The sequence below is a fragment of the Muntiacus reevesi genome, chromosome 3, assembly GCF_963930625.1.
Source record: "Muntiacus reevesi chromosome 3, mMunRee1.1, whole genome shotgun sequence".
In the NCBI taxonomy this organism is placed as follows: Eukaryota; Metazoa; Chordata; class Mammalia; order Artiodactyla; family Cervidae; genus Muntiacus; species Muntiacus reevesi.
The window spans coordinates 233,202,272-233,221,926 of record NC_089251.1 but is presented as its reverse complement, the minus strand read 5'-3'; the positions used below and the strand labels follow the sequence as shown (position 1 = coordinate 233,221,926).

General features: G+C 44.5%; 1 protein-coding gene across 14 annotated transcripts in view; it reads right to left on the bottom strand.

Moving 5' to 3' along the window:
• Window positions 1-413: 413 nt before the first annotated feature.
• Window positions 414-19,655, bottom strand: part of PKP4 (plakophilin 4) — a 249,060-nt gene continuing 229,818 nt past the window's right edge. For 11 of the 14 annotated variants that reach the window (XM_065931584.1, XM_065931587.1, XM_065931589.1 and 8 more), the window contains 9 exons: window positions 18,924-19,115; window positions 18,551-18,724; window positions 15,403-15,553; window positions 12,098-12,293; window positions 7,782-7,866; window positions 7,541-7,658; window positions 4,961-5,089; window positions 3,186-3,259; window positions 414-1,428 (listed from right to left, as the gene is read on the bottom strand). In XM_065931584.1, coding sequence (XP_065787656.1) covers window positions 1,180-1,428; window positions 3,186-3,259; window positions 4,961-5,089; window positions 7,541-7,658; window positions 7,782-7,866; window positions 12,098-12,293; window positions 15,403-15,553; window positions 18,551-18,724; window positions 18,924-19,115 — 1,368 coding nt within the window. In that variant the 3' untranslated portion in view covers window positions 414-1,179. The remainder of the gene's footprint in view (window positions 1,429-3,185; window positions 3,260-4,960; window positions 5,090-7,540; window positions 7,659-7,781; window positions 7,867-12,097; window positions 12,294-15,402; window positions 15,554-18,550; window positions 18,725-18,923; window positions 19,116-19,655) is intronic. The other 3 variants (XM_065931591.1, XM_065931592.1, XM_065931595.1) reach the window with 2 other exon arrangements.

Below are 19,655 nucleotides of genomic sequence, written 5' to 3'. Positions count from 1 at the left end.
AACCAATAAGTGCCCGACCACTGTTCTTACGCAGTTATGGAGTTCTTAAAATGATGCCCAAAGGAGTCTGCCACTTTAGTTAGGGCCAGGCTGCCAGATGTAATTTCTCTTCGGTGAAAAGTGGTGTTAAATATACAGCAGTCTGGAAAAAAAACATGATAAAATGATAATGGGCATTAGATTAAAAACAGATCACAAGAAATAAAAACACTAAGATAGATAAAGAAGAGGAAAGTTCACAGTGTTATTCTGTGGAACAGTCCATTCCGCAAAGTATATTAACTGTATGGAACTAGGAAAAGTCCAAAATAGATGGATATATTTAAGCTGTTTCCTATATGCAATGAGATTCACCTACTTTTCTGTGTCATACACAGAAAAAAAACCAAAAAACAAAAAGAACAGGGAACAAATTTCCAAGGATGAAATTTCCACATTTATTTTTCTTTCATGTGCATAGAAAATGGCAGTGAAGTGTCCTAGGAAAGAGGCGGGGAATGGGCATGGCGCTGCTATACCAGACTGGACTTTGTGCTTCAAAAGTACACTACTCGTTTTGAAAACAAAGGATGTTGTAGTTTGTTTTTAACTGCTAACAATTCCTTGGGTTTCCCATTTGTTTTTTAAGCTGTCAGTTTCTTCAAATCTCTTTTCAGATGACAAACTGCGTTACAAGTGATGGCACTTAACCAATGTGGCATTTCCATATTTACATCAACAAAAGGAATTTACAAGACATAATAGCATACAATCTTGACAGTTAGTAATAGCAATAAAACACGAAGGGCATCCATTTTATTTATTTTTTCTTTTCTGTACAAACTATCAGAACATAACTTATTCACATTAAAAAAATCATTTTTAATTTGATTTGACCTACACATCCCCCATCTCATTTCACCCATTTCTCAAACCTCTCATCACATCGCCCACACCTTCACCAGACTATAGAATCTACAAGTAATTAGATCTAACACCTAAGTATAGCTTAGAAAGTCCTTTCTCCCGAAGGTTGCCTCACTTCCCTGAAAATTCCTCAAAAAAGAAAAAAAGAAAATGCTCTTCACTCATTCCTTCCATGTCACTTTCACATTTCATCAGCAAATCAGCAAGACAGACTTCTCATCTCAATCCAAACAAAGTTAGAAAGAAAGAGTTTCTCTCTGGAGCATCAGGATGCTACACCCACGAGTCTGGGGACCCTGGGTACTGTTCTGCTCTGTAAGAAGGTCGTTTAGTGGAATAAAAGTCCACGTAATTTGTGGTTGATTTCAGTCCATACTGTGTCGAATAATCAGTAGAAGCTGGAAAGTGAACTCGGTCATCAAAATAAGGATCTTCATAGCTATGAGGAGACTGCAAATACAATCTGTATGCATCAAAGTTCTTTCTGTTGGAGTCATCTTGACTATAATACAGCTGTTGATGCTGTTGGCAAAATGAGAAAGCAAATAAATCAAGGGAATTTTTGGAAGTACATGTTTAAGGAAAATTAATGTGGGCTTCCTGCTTTATGTTTTTAAAGCAATATTCAGTGTTTGTGAATTTATCATTGAACGTTTTCCTGGTGCACACTGTATGTTTACTAGTGGACTGGAAGGATTTTAAATTGTTTACAGGTGAGCTGGCAGTTGGTTCAAGTCCTATCCTATGACTTCTAGAAGTCAGCGACTTGAGAGAACCCCAGATAGCCCCTGCTACCTCCCTCCTTCCTAGAGGCCAAGTTCTGTGCTCTGCTCTGGAAGAGCCTGTGACCTGTGACCTGGGCATGCCCGTTGAAAGATGGCCTTTATTTTTGCTTTGACACAGGGGTACAATTAGCATATCAAGAACCCAGTTAAAGGTTGGATTTTGGGGCTTCGGATTGCTGTGTAATTGCAGAACCATCTTTGAAAACATTTATCTCAGAGATGAAGATTGAGTCCATCCCTCAGTTTTAAAAGAAATATGTAGTCCAGTGAACAAGTCACACTTTGGAAACCCTGCTGTGCTTTTAAACGAATAAGCAATCTCCGGCAGGAGAGCAGTAAAATTAGAAGAGATATGTGAGCAAATACAATTCAAAAGGAACAGACTTTCCCCAAGCCAGGGCTGATACTAACTTCATCTATAAGGAAGCAAAGTGAAACACAGGTGGGCACCCACAGCCTGCCCTCATTTCCTTTTGTGCTGTCTATCTCTGACTTCATATTGATTTCTTCCCATGTTTGGAGAAAAACTGTAATGGTTCTAATGTTGGTCTTTCCTCCTGATTATGCCCCAATTTCACCCTGCCCTGCCTGTAGCAAGATGTTACAGATTTACCACATAGGGATCAACACCATATTCTAGAACTAAAGGCACTCTAATATTATAAGGATTTCAGAGCTAAATTTGCTTTTTAACTTAAGAGTGATGATTCTGAGGATATTTCTCCTGACGAAAAAACTAGAGCAGAGATTATGAGTAACTTGAGAGGTTCTTCTTCCATCTACAGAGAAAAGATATGGAGGGAGATCTGAGAGCATCCTTATCTGCAGGGCAGCTTACAGGCTTGTTTGGGAAATCCCCAACTGCTGTGTTAATGGAAGGTAAGAGGAGAGATCAGATGGCCCTGGTGGACATGGCATCAGACAGGACCAAAATGAATTTAAGGCCCCCATGAAAGCAGAGATTAAATGTTACAATCACTAGTCCCCTTTCTGCTGGGGAGTGGGGTCTACCCCTGTAGGGCTGAGTTCATTGTGACCTCTGAGCCTATGACTCAAGTATCTTCAAACCATGGAGGCCCGAATCAGAGGGAGCCATGAAGATGGAGAAAGAGACGGAGATACAAAAAAGAGAACAATGAGTTGAGAAGACGAAGTGTGCTTACTGATCTTTCCCCACCCAGAGAACAGAAGAGATTTCAGAGATTAAAAAAAAAAGTGGGAAAAGGAAACTGTTGGGTAAAGAACAGGAGTTAAAGACTTCTCAGCTGGTTGCCATCAGTGGCATGGGGTTACCAATTCGGATATGCAAGGACAAGAGGCTACTGCAGAAGTGATTTGATTAAACCACGGATGAGCTTCCAAGGAACAGAGATCCCCTGGGACAGCTCCCCGGCCCCGCCGTGGGCCCAGCTCAGGTAAGTCAACCGGTGCGGACCCCTTACTGCGTTGATCCCTGCTAATCGGCCTTCTGTAAAAATGGTATTGCAAATTCACCTGTAGCCGTCTATTTTGTTCTCTTGCTGGTGAGGAATAGGAACTGATGTAAATTGGTGAAGGTTTGCTGGAGCCTGTAAGAAAATATTTTATGCAATTAAAACTAGTGCTCATTATCCGGTCCATTAGGTCATATGGACTCCCAGGGCTAGGGCTGGTGGTGTGCCCGACAGGCCCTGCCTTCCGGGCATGGCACAGCCCCAGACGGTTAGCAGCCTGGGTGCCCCGGATCAAGCCTGCTTGCTGCCTAACCCAGGGCTCTCAGGGGCTAATGAATATGGCAAAAAGAGGCTGTGTGTTTCATCAAAAAGCAATGCCAATGCACAGATCCAAAAAGGATTCCTTCTCAACCTGTGGTCACTATGGGGAGCTCTTCCCACCTGTGCAGATGTCCGCTGGCTGGCTTTCTCAACAGCAGACTTGCCCCCGGAGCCCAGGAACACGGCTTTTCCAGGGCTCTTGAGTTTTGCCCCCACCCCTCAGATGGGGGAAGGGAAACAGTAGAACAAGCTCCATGCCCTCAGAACAGCCTTGATTCAAAATCCCAGGTCCTGCAAGGAGCAGGCACAGCCTGTGTTCTAAAAGGCTGGCCACCCGGAGGCACAGTCTTGTGTCTGCCATATTTGAGTATGTCTTAAAAAGAACCTGGTAACCAGATAGCTGTCTTCAAGAGTCTACAGTAGACTCTGACGATGTCACTGGTTACCCTTCTAGTATTGTTAAGGCTAGCAAAGATTTTTATTTTAATGAGGAAAATGAAACATATTTGAGGCAAATTAGTTTATTGAAGCAAGCAAAGAAGATACAGAAGGGCGCGCATGCTAAGGAGGCGATCTTTAAAATAAAGCGGGCTGCTGCAAACCTGAAGCAACAATGCACTTCAGTTGGTGTGTGCATTTCCTCTGCAAAGAGCTTGGTGTTTGAAATGTAGCATCTGCAATTTTCTGAGCTATTAATTGCCATAGTAACAACAGTCGATTAGTAAATAGTCCTGTGGAATCACAATTTTAAAGACAACAGCACAACTGAGACTGCTCCCCCAGCAGTTGTTAAATTGCCACCAGCTTTTATTTCTTTTTAAGAAATAGTTTTTTTTCTTTTTTTGAGAAAGGAGGGTCTCCCCCCCCCCACCTTTTTGAAACCTCCAGAGTAGTTTCAATTTGCAAGATAGCTGAGAATGGAGATAATATGAAATCGTGGTTAACCCTTCAGGTTGGCATTCTTTAAATAAATTATATGCACGGCTTTCTGAATAGGACATAAAAATAATACTGTGCAACATCACTTTTGTTATTCTTAAAAAATAAATAATCACTCTGAGGAGAATCACATCATATATTTTGTTACTCATTCAAACTTTTCCACGAAAATGCAAATGGAATTGACCCCCATCCGCAGGTTTGAATGTATGAGTCGGTCCAGGAGATTGGCCCTGCCAAATGTCACAGAGCACAGGTTTCTGGAACACACAGGGGAGTGGGGAGGGGGCAGGACAAAGGGCCTGCGCTGCAGGGGAGCCGGAAATGCTTTCTCACTTGGATACAGTGCTCTTTTCATTTGTGGTCAGCAGACCACTGCCTCTGCTTGTTTTACTTAAAACAAGTGGGAAAGGCAACAGCCCCTGAAGCAGGAAGGAGATGGAGAGAGTGGACCATGGTTTGCTGCTGGGGGACCATCTCAAGGCAGGCAGAGGTTACCTCCCAGGCTGCCGTTCAAGTGCCTGGGGACACGCGGCTTTTCGAGATACTCTATCACACACCCGACTGGCATCTTACCAGGGTACAGGCCTCTGTGTGTGGCATCCCCTTGGCTACTGTAATACTGCATAGGTGGCTGGGTCCTATCGTATTCAGAGCGAGGGTCTCTGACTCCTAACAGTGCTGGTGAGGAAGAGGTGCTGCCGACTGAAGGGACAGGCGAAAAGAGGATGGGGAGAGAGAGGAGAAGAAAAGAGAAATCAGACTGTCAGTGTCTCTAGGAAGTCCTTTCTGGAAGAACAAAGGTCAATAATTAGACGTGGCCAGCACTAAAGTCAGCTCTTAGAGATGCTGAGAGCTGGAGGGCAGCCAACTCCGGGTCCCTGGATGGTGGCCTGTAGACTGGCCACTGTGATGATCAGTGCTGTCAACCCCGGAGATCGCTGGGGAGCCCAGTGTGGTACAGGGGTCGTGCAGTTTCCCCACTGAGATGGCAGGTCTCAATGACCTGCTTAGGCCTTTGAGACTAATGCAAGAGTTACGTTTGCTGTTTTATGATCTCTGTTCAGTCGCTCGTGACACACCCATCTATTATCCTTAATGTATAGCTCTTCAGTAAATAGATGTTTTATGGCATGTTTTGATTTCTGATGATTTCAAAAATATCTGCATCTCTAAATGTGTTTGAATAAGAGTGCCCAGCCCATGAAATTTATAATTCCTTTTATGGTGATCAGCTGTCAGGGAAATTACAAGCTCAGTAAGCCCTGCTCATCAAAAAGCTCAGGATGCTGAGAAGCCCAGCTTCACAAAGGTTCAGCTTTTTTATCCAGCTGGAGCCAAACATTTCATCAACAACATATCTACCCTTGGGTATCCTGTGGGACATTTTCGCACAGAAGGAAAACACTGCACATCTTTTTCTCATTAAGGAATCATCTTACTTGTACTGAAGTGTCTTACAATTAAGAGTGGTCACTTATTCACTGGATCCACTAGAGAGCAGCAGCCCCCAGACCTGCCACTGGTGATTCTGCATGCATCGATGCTTTCAGAGGAAGACTGATAGCAAAATATCTTCCCTAGAAAATATTTTGAGCATGGGCAGTGTCTATGTGTTTCTCATCCTACTTTCTAGAAGGTAGGTAGACGTCCCCACCTGCCTCCCACTATTATCAATATGTCAGCAAGATATGAGATGTGCCCATAAGCAGATATCACACTAGCCCTGAGGGATGGATGATCAGCCCTCAGAATAACTGGAGAAACAAGTGTGAATTACATCCTACCTTCAAATGGAACCCAGAAAGGGACCTCAGAACTTGGATGGGGCTCGTCAGCACTGTCCAGTGTGGATATTTGAGTTCTCAAAATGAGTTCATTGCTTACCGACTACGTCCTAATTTGTCTGAAGTTACTTTTTTGCCTGTACACATGCCTTTCGTTAAGCAGCCAGCTCTCCCACTTGTCCTGGCACCACGCTTTCCAAGTTTCCTAAAGAATCCTGAGCGTTTTTATAAAGCAGGACGGCCTCAGGCTATACCTGGGAGCCCAGCAAGAATGTGTCAAAACCCAAGCAGAGGGCTTTTTGAAGGAAAACAACTCATAATTTAAAAACTAAGATATAAATATATATCACTGCAGTAGGCGGAGATAATTTTTAAAAATTCCTGGTATAAGTGAAGACATCTAATTACGAGACAAGAACCTGCAGTCGTATACTAGTCTTTTTGGCCACATTTGTCCACAAGAGAAATAAGACTGCCAGCAGGAACACAACTGAATACAACAGATAATATTTATATGTCAGAAGGGGAGATTTAAAGCCAAATAAAAGATGTTTATTACTTTTCCTGTTTCATTTAGTTAAGAATTAAATTTACAGGACTGAATCAACTTGGTGGTAATATTCTGTTCTTACATGTAAAAAAAAAAAATTACATTGAGTCTCAAAACATTCTTTCTACCAAATTAAATACCACTAATAAGTAGGTAGCATGGTTGCCAAGACTTCCAACTTACAAATCATAGGGAATCCCTATAAAGCCACCTACAAGGCCTGCCCATGAGCTGTGGATGCTGGGGTCTGGGTGCAGCCAGCAGACAGAGGTTTAACTCGTGAGAAGTAAGGTGCAGGGGGAGATCATGGCTCTCCCACGGTCTAAAGGACTCTAAGAGTTTTCATCAAGAAACCTAAAAAAATCACTTTGGAAGAGATTTCAGACTTATAGCCAGCAGGCAGACAAAGGCAACCATTTTCAGGCACAAGCTAGTGGTTCTCAAAGTGTGTTCCTCCACTCTCCTATATCAGCATCACCAGGTCAGTTTATGAAGTGCAGGTTCCCGGGCCCCTTGGCAAACCTAGTGAAGCAGAAGCCTGGGGTAACACAGGAGGCTGGGCTATGGAGGAGGCTGGGCCGCTTTTGTGCACCCTAGTTGGTGTAAACTTGCATAAACCTTTAAAACGGAAGGCGGAGAGTGGGCCTGCTATTTACAATAACATGTAATTCCTGAAGAAGGCTTTCAGTTTCAAAAGCAAACTCTCCGTCCCTCAGTGTTTGGAAGCGATAGACTGCAGCGTGCATGCTCAATCTTTTCCGGATGGGAAACAGCGTTCTGTCACACGCTGTCACCTAGGAGGGGCGTTTACCCACTGACCTGACTGAATGACGGGTGACATTTGTTGGTTGGTGGTAGACAAGGAAGGATGTGATTTGAACCGGTCTCGCTCCAACGTTGACACAGGTGTAATAAAATGGTTCTGATTCCACCCATCCTGTGGAGTTAAACGAGAAAAAGAAACCTCTCAAAATGAAAAATGACATTTCATGATAATAAATGATTACAACTGTGCGCTCTGATGAATGCTAATTATACTAGAGCTATTCTCGTAAGTTACCTTTTTATAAATGCTCCGGAGGTCCCGATATTGCCATAATGTATTCAAGACCTGGGCTGCTGCCTTCACCACTTTCAGAGATGATCTAGGGAAAGAGGAGGCATGTTAATGAATGTGGGCAGCACCGCCCCAGGCTCCACTTGAGACTCTGGCAGCAGAGTGGTGGCCAGGAGGCCCCCTCTCCAAGGACCCTGGCAGGGAGGAGGCTGCTGCTAGCAACCACCACCAAGGTGTGAGGGGCCCCCGGGAGTCTGTCAAGTTCAGGGCTGGCCAGATGTGGCAGGGAACAAATAAAGGCTCCCAGGCATTCGGCTGTGTGGTCAGAAGCTGTGGTTGGAATGAGCCCATGACTGCTGACCGTGACCACACGTCCCAAGGGTCTGAGGACCCTGCCAAGTTGACTGAAATATCCGCTGAGCCATTATTAGGCCTTCTTATAACTTTGCTATCATGTATACCTCTTTGTAAACACATGTGTCTGTGAGCTCTCATATTGCCTTGGAAAATAACGTCAGTTACTGCCTCCCCTCTCTGAAGACTGTCTGTTGAATGTCGGTGCTGTATTCGAGCGCCGCTGACCACAAGTCCAGGCAGTTCACCTCAGGAGTTGGTCCTCTCAGTCAGCGGCCTCACCATGAAGGGAAGCGGGAATGCAGCTTCCTGCCTCAGCGAAGGCCTTCAGAGCACCTTGTGAGGGTACTTCAGGGGCCCTGAGGAGAATGGAACACCTCTGTCCTCAGACTTCATTTTGATATTGAAGATTTGATCTGATGTCCTCTTCCATTCCTTATCTTCCCAACTAAACCCTCAGGACATGGGGGAAGAAGAGAGGTGAACAGGTTGGTGGCACCTCCTCCATCCAGTCCATCACAACAGAATCTGAGCTGTGATGATTTCTGAGGCTTCAGCAGGGGGGTGGCGCGTAGGCAAGTGCAGGGGCCTCACAATCTCAGCTCCCAGAGGTGAGTCAAGGGAAAATCTGGGTCAGACCCAGCCACTCAGACTTTTTAAATTTAAAATTTCCAAAGCAGACAATAGAGCAAGGAATACCCTAAAGAAGAGAATGCATAGGAAATTTCAGACACCAGTGATGGTCCTGCAAGGTCTCCACACCTCACAGCCACCCGCTCTCAGCCAGGGTCTCACGCAGCAGCTATTGCTGCCGCTATTGTCTTCCATCTTTAAAGGCTGCGCAGCTGGGATCAGGTCAGGAAAGGCAGACCTCAGACCTGGCTCCAAGGACTCCTCCACAAACCTGACAGCAGGGGCGTGCTAGGTGCACGCCTTGACACCAACAGCTAGGCCACATATTTTTAGAGACAGGTTCTCTGAGCAGAAACCTGACTACTGAGAAAGCAAGCAAGGTCCTCCGCTCTCCCTTTGCAGCACCATTCCTGGATGCAACTACGCAGTCTCATCTCTAATTTCTCTCATCCCATCTTCTCCTCAATATCGTTCAACTGGGCACATCCCAATCCTAGTCCTACCTGGCTGAGCAGCACATGTGATATGTGCTCACCTTCAAAACACCTTCTGCATGTGGCTTGCAAGGCACTGGGTGTGGCTGGGTCTCTTCTGAATGGTCTGGCTACCCTTTCTCGGGCTCACTGCTGGTTCCTCATTCTCCTTGACCTCAAACCGTGAGGGACACCAGAGCCCTCAGGCCTCCTCTCTTCTCTATCTACATCTCTTGTTGATCTCATCCCACTTCTCTTCTCTAAATATGCCATCTACACACATCCGTGGCTTGGACCTCTATCTTGAACTTGACTGGAGTATATTCCACTCCTGACCAGACCCTCATATGGACATCTAATAGCCATCTCAAGTGTAACACATCCCAAACTCTGGTCCTCCCTGAAAAACTGCTGCTTCTGCCAGGTGCCCCATGTCAGTAAGTGGCAATTCCATCCCATGGTCTCTTCTGCCAAAGACCTCAGAGTCATCCTTGACACTTCCTTCTTTCCTGCTGCTCATCTAGTCCTTTAGTAAATCTCATTAACTGATTCTATTTTCCAACATGTCAGGATCAACCACTTCTTCTCCACCTCAAGTCCTGTCACCGTTAGTCTCATTAGGAGTCAGGGGAGAAGAGGTTGTGGAGTCACTCTGATTACTTTCAGGGACATCAGATCACGTCTCTCCTCTGCTGTACACTCTCCAATAGCTCCCAGTTTTGCTCAGAGTACAAGTCAGAGTCCTCTGACACTGATCCACAGGTTCCTATACTTCTGGTTACCATCCCTCCCCCTCTTGACCCTGCTGCTTGCTCTGCTGTAGGCCCTCTGACTTCCTGCCCTTCATCACACACACGGGTGCTCTTCCATCTCTGGGCACTTCCACTTGTTCCCTTTGCCCCCAAATGCTCTTCCCTCCCTCCTCCAGGTCTGTGCTCAAGAAGCACCATCTTCTTGAGGTCTTCCCGACGACTGTGTCTAAAATTGTGACACCCCCTCCTCACCCTGGCGAGCCCTGTAACTATCCCTGATTTTATTACTTGCCACACACTCAGCCCCATCCACAGGCTAAGTGTGCTGCTCACTCCACTGGAACCTCGTCTGCTCTGCCCAGGGAATGTAAGCTGCCTGTGGGGAGGTGTGACCTGCACACCGCTGTAGCACATGGCAGGGAGGCAGGAGACAGATGCTTGGTGAGTGAACTGAAAGGAAAGTAAGTTTATGTTGAGAAGAAAACTTGATTTGATCTAGGACTCTCTGAATCTCTTGTTTTGAATAAAAAATTAGACTTTTTAAAATTATACAAACATTTTGGCACTGTTTCAGCTTTTCTGTAGTCTGCTCTTATGCCTGTCACAAATAAAGGCTACCTCACAAAATTTTAAGAGCACAAAATGTGATTTTGGTTACTCTTATGGGAGAGAAGGGGAGTTAGTGGAACAGGACCTTAGTTTTTTCTGTAATGTTTCATTTCCTTTGAAATAAAAAGGAGTGTGTGTGTGCACTTATTACTAATGAGATAAAAAAGATACATACATAAGAAAAAAAGGATAATGTTGATAGCTGTGGTTTCTGTGGAGTGAGACTATGCTTTGCTACATTATTCTTTTAGTTTATCAACAAACTATTTCAAAAGTATATACAATGTGACTTCTAGCACTGATGCTTAGCCAGCTAGTAAGTGTTTATGAACTGGGGGCCAGGCTTTGTTCTAGACACTGAGGATGCAGCACGAAGCGCCTGCTATACTGGTGGCGTTAGATGCCAGAGGGGCCATAAATAAACCAGGGAAGCCTCTGCCCTACAGGAGGAGATTTGGGGGGGCAGGGGATTTTACAACTGAAGTGGAGGTACCATCCTGTGTGTCCTACACTTTCCACTTCCTTGAAGGATTCTCTGATCTGGTACTAAGGCAAATTCGTAGTCAGCGCTATGGCTCTGTGACAAGAAGCTAATACGGAATTTAGATAGATGGTAGCGAAAACCCTATATGCAAAACAGAAAAAGAGACACAGAAGTACAGAACAGACTTTTGAACTCTGGGGGAGAACGTGAGGGTGGGATGTTTTGAAAGAACAGCATGTATATTATCTATGGTAAAACAGACCACCAGCCCAGGTGGGATGCATGAGTCAAGTGCTCGGGCCTGGTGCACTGGGAGGACCCTGAGGAGTCGGGTGGAGAGGGAGGTGGGAGGGGGGATCGGGATGGGGAATACGTGTAACTATATGGCTGATTCATGTCAATGTATGACAAAACCCACTGAAATGTTGTGAAGTGATTGGCCTCCAACTAATAAAATAATATTAAAAAAAAAAAAAAAAAGAAGCTAATTTTTGTCACCAATCCTTCTGATGCTTCATTACCTGGGTGTCACCCAGAAGTGACATATGATGCAAGCCCAGGGCTCATCCTGAGGCCACACGTAGGCTCTGCTGCACGTGGTGATTGTAGTACTTTGTGGGAGCAAATAATCCCAGAACTGAGGATTTAGGAAGAAGTTCTTGCAGAACAAGCCCCAGAGCCTGGAGCAGAGCCAAATGCCCGAGGGAGACAGGTCTTCAGGTTTTCCTCCCCATGACACCTCTGATTCTCCCAGGAGGCAGAATGACCACATGTTGCTTTAGGGACAGGACAATTGTAGGGATGCTCCAAGAAAATAAAGAACAGAAAAGGAGCCCCATGACCACAGATACTTCTCCCAGCAAAATAGGTTTTAACTGCTTAGCTTATTGGCATGTAAAAGGTGAAGAAATAAGATCTCTCCCAACAGGAAATGTATCCTTGACCAAGGCCCTTGGCACAGGGCCCACCCAAGAATGCGGGCCTGGGGCGGGCATGCCTGTGCAGCAGACTTGCCTGTCTCCTCTGCCCTTGGTGATGTTCACCAGCTTCTCTATGCCCCCCGAGTCAGCCAGCGCCTTGGCGTTCTCCATGTTCTTGCTGGTGACCTCGTGCAGGGCGCAGCAGATGGCCGCCGCGGTCTCGTCCGACAGCACGCTGGGGCCGGCGCCGCCCGGGAGCCGGTTGACCAGGTCTCGCATGGCGTATTTCCCTGCCCGGGACAAGAGGGTTCATTCCGACTCTGGAAGGGGCCTGGTCTTTTGCTATCATTGTTATTGAAAAACTGTGACTGCGTGGTCTCTCTAAGATAAAGCCTCAAAAGAGACAATAACAGGAAAGAAAAAAAAATCCACAGTGAAGAAGGAAATGACAAACATTTTAACCGTAAGGGGCAGGTTAACACCACGGCCAGGCCACTTGGGGAAACGATGGGTTTATAAAACTTTACCACAAAGTGCTAAAAGAAAGTGTAAATCAGGGTATAAAACTGGTATACTAATCATGTTGCTTTAGTTTTCACTATTTTCATGAACAGTGAGAATAAAGGAATGATGATAGTAAACACTATTCTCCATTCAAGTCCTATGCATCACAACTACAACTTCCTCTTAAAGCTTTTAAAAACTTTTCTTTGAATAAGTTTTAAGCTGACCAAGTAAGGCTACCAAAAATACTTTCCATGACATCTTTCTAGATCTAAACATTTCAACTGGGTAGTTACATATTTTCATCAAGTTGAGGGTTTATATCAGCTGGTCTGACATCTGACATCAGTAACAACGTGTTTATTTCTTTCAAAGAAGACACAAGTACAATTCTGGTATGAATATTATGAGTATGCTATATGTCTCAGGAGTGAGATAATGATAAAGTTCCCAACAGGACAAGACAGGGGAGCCCCTTCGCTCCTGAAGCATTTCCTTACAGACCCTCAATTTCCCTTACTCTTCTCCAAAACGGAATTATCTTGAGCTTTTCCCATTTCAATTACTGACTGACAAATTGGAATAACTGCATCAGAGACAAAAGAAATTAACTAAAGTGCAAGTAAATATTTTCTTAATTTTTTTCTTCCCTTATGTTAATAATTGAGTGGATGCTAAATGGGATTTTTATTGAAGACCTATTTATATACAGTGGTAAGCAACAGAAGACAGGGCCTGAATACAAGTGCCATAATTTACAGCATGTCAAGGGAAGACTTGAGCTTTACTCATAGAGAATATTGTTACCAAGAGTGGAAAAACAGTGATGACATGTTAAGCCAAAAGATAAATATGGTTTTTAGGAAAAGATGATACGTTAGCACTTGTGATTGTGAATATTTGTGAATGACCAGAAGGTCCGCAACATGTAATCTGTCATTTTGCTAAGGCAAAGTTTTAAACTGCACTCTGGAAGTTTGGGAGAAGGCCGCTCCCTCCATCTGTGAGCGACCCGAGTTCTCTCAGAGCTTGCGGCCCAGACAGCTGGCTGGGTCAGACTCAGGTGAATATGCAGGAACTTTTGTGAGCTCACAAAACTGTGTTTCCTCGTGAAGGAATGTCTCTGGAGACAGAGTCCACTGCTAGTGCTGGACGTGAGGAAAGAGTGAAGGGAGTGGTTCTTAGGAACAGAAATGCTGGGTAAATCAGTCAGATACTGAATCTGGGAGGGGCTCAGACTGCCTAGGAAGGAAGGGATCTTCACGGGGAAACAAGAAAAAGTGACTCCTGAGTAAATGACACTGGGTAAAATAGAGCTCATCAGTGGAGGCAGAAAATGCTCACTGAAGTCTGAAAGGGGGTGAGGAACTCACAGAAACACAGGGAGGCACTGAGAGAAGGCCAGGCCCCGGAATGCACACCGGTTCTCCCCACAGGTCTCGGCGCTCACGGAGCTGGCCGGCACCCTCCGTTCTCCCACTGTCTCCTCCATGTGTGGAATGATGGGCCGCGAGGCGTCTGTGGCCAAGCCTTTATTTTTTAGCAGTAAGAACTCCCAAACTATAAATTCAAATAATATAGATGTAACAGAAATAACTTAAAAAAATCTCTCTTTAGGGACCTAGAGGATTTCTCTCAAGGAAATGTGGGAACTAAGAGCTATAAACACATCTACTGGAATCAGGCATGAGTTGGAGTATGAACAGGCTGTGGAAGAAGCTCCTTTCCTCTCTGTGAGGTACAGTTTGGCTCCATGGAGGAATGGTGTTTTAAGAACAGGATAATCCGGGCAATGACTTAAAATAGCACTGCTGTTTGGCACTGTGTGAGGGGCCATAGAGAATTCTCACGGTCACTCCGTAAGGCAAACCTTCTGGCCCCTGTTCCTTTCCTCTCTCCCTATCTCTCATGACAGGGGTGTTTTAGTGAGTTCAATATACACTCACTAATCCACATGAGGTCTTGTCTAATTTCTCCTCCTCCTCCCCTGACCCGTCACCAGCTATGGGTCTGGCGTGGAGCTTGCATTTTCACAGCAAGTCCACTGTGAGGAGAGCTGGCATGGGCAGCTTCCTTTCAGAGATGGAAACCAAGGAGGAGTTTTCAGTTGAGATGAAGGAACAGAGCCTGGTGGGCTCAATGCAGGACACCCCAGGTTACACAGCCAGTGAGCAGTGGATCCAGGGTTTAACCTGAGGTCTGCTGGAGGGTCTCTGATCTTTTCTGTATGCCCTACTCTGCTTGGGATGCGGCCATCCCTAGGAGGCAAGCAAGGTAAGCTGCCAAGAGCGCAGAACTTTGAAGAGGAGCTCATTCTCAAGCTCATGCAAGTGCTAGCCACATTTGAATTGACTTAAGGGTGAATGCCTCCTAGAATTTTGTACCCTATACGCCTCATTTGCCTTTCCCTCATCCTGACCCTGCCCTGGCTCTGTTTTGGTGTGAGCACTTACACAGATCTGAAAAGAAAAAGCTACAAAACATCCATGTGATTTCTTTTTAAAATTTAGAACATGGTAGTATTGGTGAATTAGCAGATGTTAAGTCTCAAAAGTCAGAAAAGTGAGAGTCAAACCTTTTTTTTATTGTTTAAGAAATGAATTTCTCTTGGGAAATAGTCACACCAAATCTATCAAGTAGCTTTGTAATGTATGACTGAAATTGCTAGCTTTTTTGAACACTTACCTTCCGGATCAATGTTTAATTAATAAGCCTGCCTCTCGCTGAAAAGCAGTGGTCAGAAAGGACAGACACAAGCATACAAAACACACCAAGAAACCAGGGACCAGGACTCAGATGCTAATCATTTTAAATGCCGTATTTTTATGAATCAAAAGAAGAGCTTTATAAATGCTGTCATTTTTCTTTAGAGTTCATCAGGTCACCAGAACATACCTATGAGCTCCTTGTTGCGAACATCTAGGGCCATATTCCTCAAGGCAGTTGCCACAGAAGAAACAACTCTATCGTTATCCATTCTCAGAAGCTCTACAAGAATGGGGAGCCCTTTTTCTTTGCGAACGGCCGCTCGGATATATGCTGCAAACTAGGAAACGAAACAAGGTAATAAGCAATATAAAACAGAGGGCAACTCTCAGGCATTACTGTCACCTAAGAAAGATGTTTTCAAAAGATGAACTAATAGATTAAATGTTTTCTTTCCAACTGGAGATTAAATCTGTGATGCCAGTCAAGAGAAAACCAGTTTGGGAAAAAGATAAGCTAGGATGACTGATTTAAAAAGAAATCCCAAAGCCTAAAAACCTCAAACCACCATCTGGCAGATATTTTTGTGCAGAAAAGAGAAGGCAGTGATTACTTTCTACTTCAGCTACATAAACATGATTAAGGACGGATGGCGCGTCTTCTCTGCAGTTGGCCCCATGCCAGGTCCAGAGGCTATAAATAGGATGGCAGAGCTGGTAACTGATCAGTGCACATTAAAGGAGAACCTGTCTCCATCCAGTCATCCTTCCCCTGTATTCTCTGCAACAATATTTACAGTTTAGTAACCCTTCAAAGAAATTGCTTGGGAAAAAAAGCCCTTGCTTTGGAAGAAAAGGAACTCTCCAGGAACACTGAGCATCATAATTCATACACACTGGTGAAAAAGTAAGTATATCTGTGTGCAAAAGGCTTTATCATTCAAGATTAGTTAGCTGCTGCTGCTGCTTTTTTAAAATCCACAGTCAAAAACTTCTTTCGTGATTAAGAGGCAAGTCTGTACAATGAGTCAGTTTGGGCACCACATGAATTGGAAATGAACACGAAGTCATCAAGGAAACAAACAAACAGAAAAAGTAACATTTGAAAATGGGTCTTTAATCTTGTTTTGAGCTTTCACTGACATTTTTACCAATACAAACTATCTTTCAAAATTTAGGATAATTGAAAAATGTTGCTCATAAAACATCTTAATACTTTCCTGCTGTGGTCAAGACACAAGGACAAAGATCTGCCAGCCCTTTGTATTATTTTGAACATGAAAATATGTGACTGACACATCTTTAATATCAACAAAATGGACTTTTTAAAAACATAAATAAAAGGAAAAGATGCATTTCAAAGATCCTATTAGCTTTCTTCAAGTGAAGTCAATACTCCTGTTTCCTAAATCAAATGAAATCTGCAAATACAACTTGCTATTGGGTAAAGGACTTGGGCAGCTTTGGCAACTTCTCCCTCTGAAACCTGCAAGGACAGAACCGATGCCCGTCTGTCTTGGAGACAACTGGCTCAGTTTACCTCAAGTGCCTCCCTTTCAGAACGTTACCACCATTACCACTCCCAAAACAGCTTCTGACTTGCTCATAGTTCTCACCATGACTATCTTGTTTTCTTAATAAGAGTCCAATATTTTGATTTACTATTTTTAGATACCTTTGAAATCACTTCCATATAATATTTACATTTTAAATGACCCTGCCATTTAACTTCTATTCACTAAAGCTCCCAGAAAATAAAATTCTACAACTCAAATCATATCTATTTTAATTATTGTCTTTTTTAAAATCACCATATGATTCTCAGGTCATAAGATGCTGGAGGTGAATACCATATCACCAACATAAATATTTATGAATACTTATGTGCTGGGCACCGTCCACGGTCCTCCACATTTATTATGTCATTTAATCCTTAAAACCACATAAGGAGGTGGGTATTATTTCCATTTTATAGATGATGAACCTGAGGACAGAAAGATCTGAGGCCTCCAGTTAGTAAGAGAGGTAGGGCAGGATTCAAAGTCAGGGGTCCGGCTCCAGAGTCAGTACTTAGATACTATTAGCACTTTTAATGTTTTTAATTAATAAATAGTTGATTTACAAAGTTGTGCCAATCTCTGCCGTACAGCAAAGTGACTCAATTACACATACGTCAAGAACAATAACAAAAAAAACCAGAGTGGCTTAGCACCAGGCCTAATTATTTATATATAAGCATTAGAACAGCTGGTTGCATGCTAGCAATGCAATACTTTTCACTCTTATGGTAAAAAACAATGCCCAGACAATTTTCATTTTGGGAGGTGGTGATGGAGGAAATAACCAAAAATAAGCATTATAATAATTCTACTAAAACATACTTGTTGGCAAACTTCTAGAGGTTGAAATGTTTCAAACAAGGCTTGTCTGAGACATCGTCAGATGATATTTAAAAAGTTCTGAGAACTTGCTTATAGTGGTAACAGTAGGAAATCACCTTCAATTTTCCTAATGAAGTCACATGTTTACCAGTGGAGGCAGAAACTCTGCCACACGTAGGTTCTGCAAGTATTAGAAAGGAACAATGGCCCGATCTCAGCTCTAATTCAGGCCCTCGGCATCTCTCACCAGGCTCTCCAACAGAATCCCAGCCTCCATGGCTCTTGACTTCAAATTCACTCTCAGTGCAGCTGCAGATGGGATCCAACCGTGTCCACATCAATCTGTTTATGTCGCCTGTCTGCTTAAACCCTTTCAGTGGCCCCTCTGGTCTGAAGGTCAAGTTTTAGCTCCCGAAGCTTGGCCGTCAGGCCTGGTTACGAGGGCCAGTTCCACCATGGGCACTCTTCGTCCCCCTGCACATCTCAGCCACCAGCCTGTAGCCTCCGCCCATGATGTCCTCACTGTGAGGGCTCTTGTCCCCTCTTTTCCCTTTATCTGGAAAGCTCCCTCTGTGCCCAACCTCACACCATGCAGGCTTCATCCGCTCATTCTTAAAGGTTCCACTTGGGCAGCACCATCCCCCCCAGGAACTCTTCCCTACCTCCTAGAGTCCCTCCTTCCTTGCCTTTCTCTCAGCAGGCTGGTTAGAGGTCCTCTTCCAAGACCATGGAGTCTATACAACACTTACTCAGTACGTCTGTTTTTCTCTTTTGCCTTCAGTTTCTCATGGGGAAGGGCTATGTCATATTCATCCTTGGATCCCCTGAGCCAACTGCAGTCTCCTCACTTTTTTCCTCCTACCCTTTACCAAGCTCTAAACACCTTCGTTCGTCCCTTTCCATTGACTATGGTTGGTCTGACTGCATGGAGGCGTGGATGAGCAGAGGACACCCTACCTTCCAGTTTCCAGCAGAGAGGTTCTGGAGTGATCCGGCAGAGCCTTCCAAGGTGGCTGGGTTGGAACTTTCTGCTAGGAGGGTCAGATATGGTTTTACCACCGATGGGTGCCACAGCATCTCAACGCCTTTGGGGGACTTCGACAGTCCTGGGATAGGACCAACTCCATCCCACTGAAAGACAAAGAACATGCACTGGTGGAGGCAAAGGAACACAGTATTCAACATTTGAAAACATTCCTTTCTGCTGGACTCAGCTAGAGTTATGCAGAAAAGCTGAATCATGAGAAAAAATTTTTTCTTGCCAAATATGTGATTTCTTACTCCCACAGAAATGAAACTTTAAGAGTTTCATGTCAAATAAAATACTAACTTGATCCTCTTGTGGTGTCCTCTTTTTCTTCTTCTTCTTCTTCCCCCAGCAGCTTGGCTCCGAGTCTTTGCTGGGAGACTCTTTTCCAAGTAAGTCATCCAATTCGTTCAGCCCCAGCAGCCGGGCCTGAGGCACCTCCAGCTCCAGCCGATACGACAGGTTCCTCAGGGTGCACACGCAGTTCTCCACGGTCTGAAACCCAACACGGCGCAGGGTTAAAACCATCGTTTCATGTTAGTGCAAAATGCTTCTGTACCAAGCACCAGTGGTACTAAATAAATGTAGAATATGAAAGAACTGTTTTTCACTGATGGGACCCTGCAATCTGAAAGTTAGAACTCTGACCCCACACTGTTGGTGGGACCCCAAGTTCACAGAGTGTGCAGAGCACCCGCAGTACAGCTGAGGATCTGATGTCACACTGAGTGAAATGTGCGGGGCTCTGGAGGGGAGAATGCCCAAGGTTTCTGCTTCAGGGCTGCTGCAGTGGCAGATGCCCCCAAATTACCAGGACCCCACCCCTTCTCACAGCCCCTCCCCCAAGTGCCAGCTTTGTCCTCGTCTCCCATCTCCCACCTCTCCCCTCCATCTGTGGAAAGGTCCACAATCTCTTTCGTTCTACATTTTGTCTTCTGTACATGGTCTCTGGCCCTCCAAAGTCTCTATCATACCTCTAATTGAGAGGCCAACTGTCTATTCAACACAGAGTGTCAAAAACCAAGTTCGGTTTTG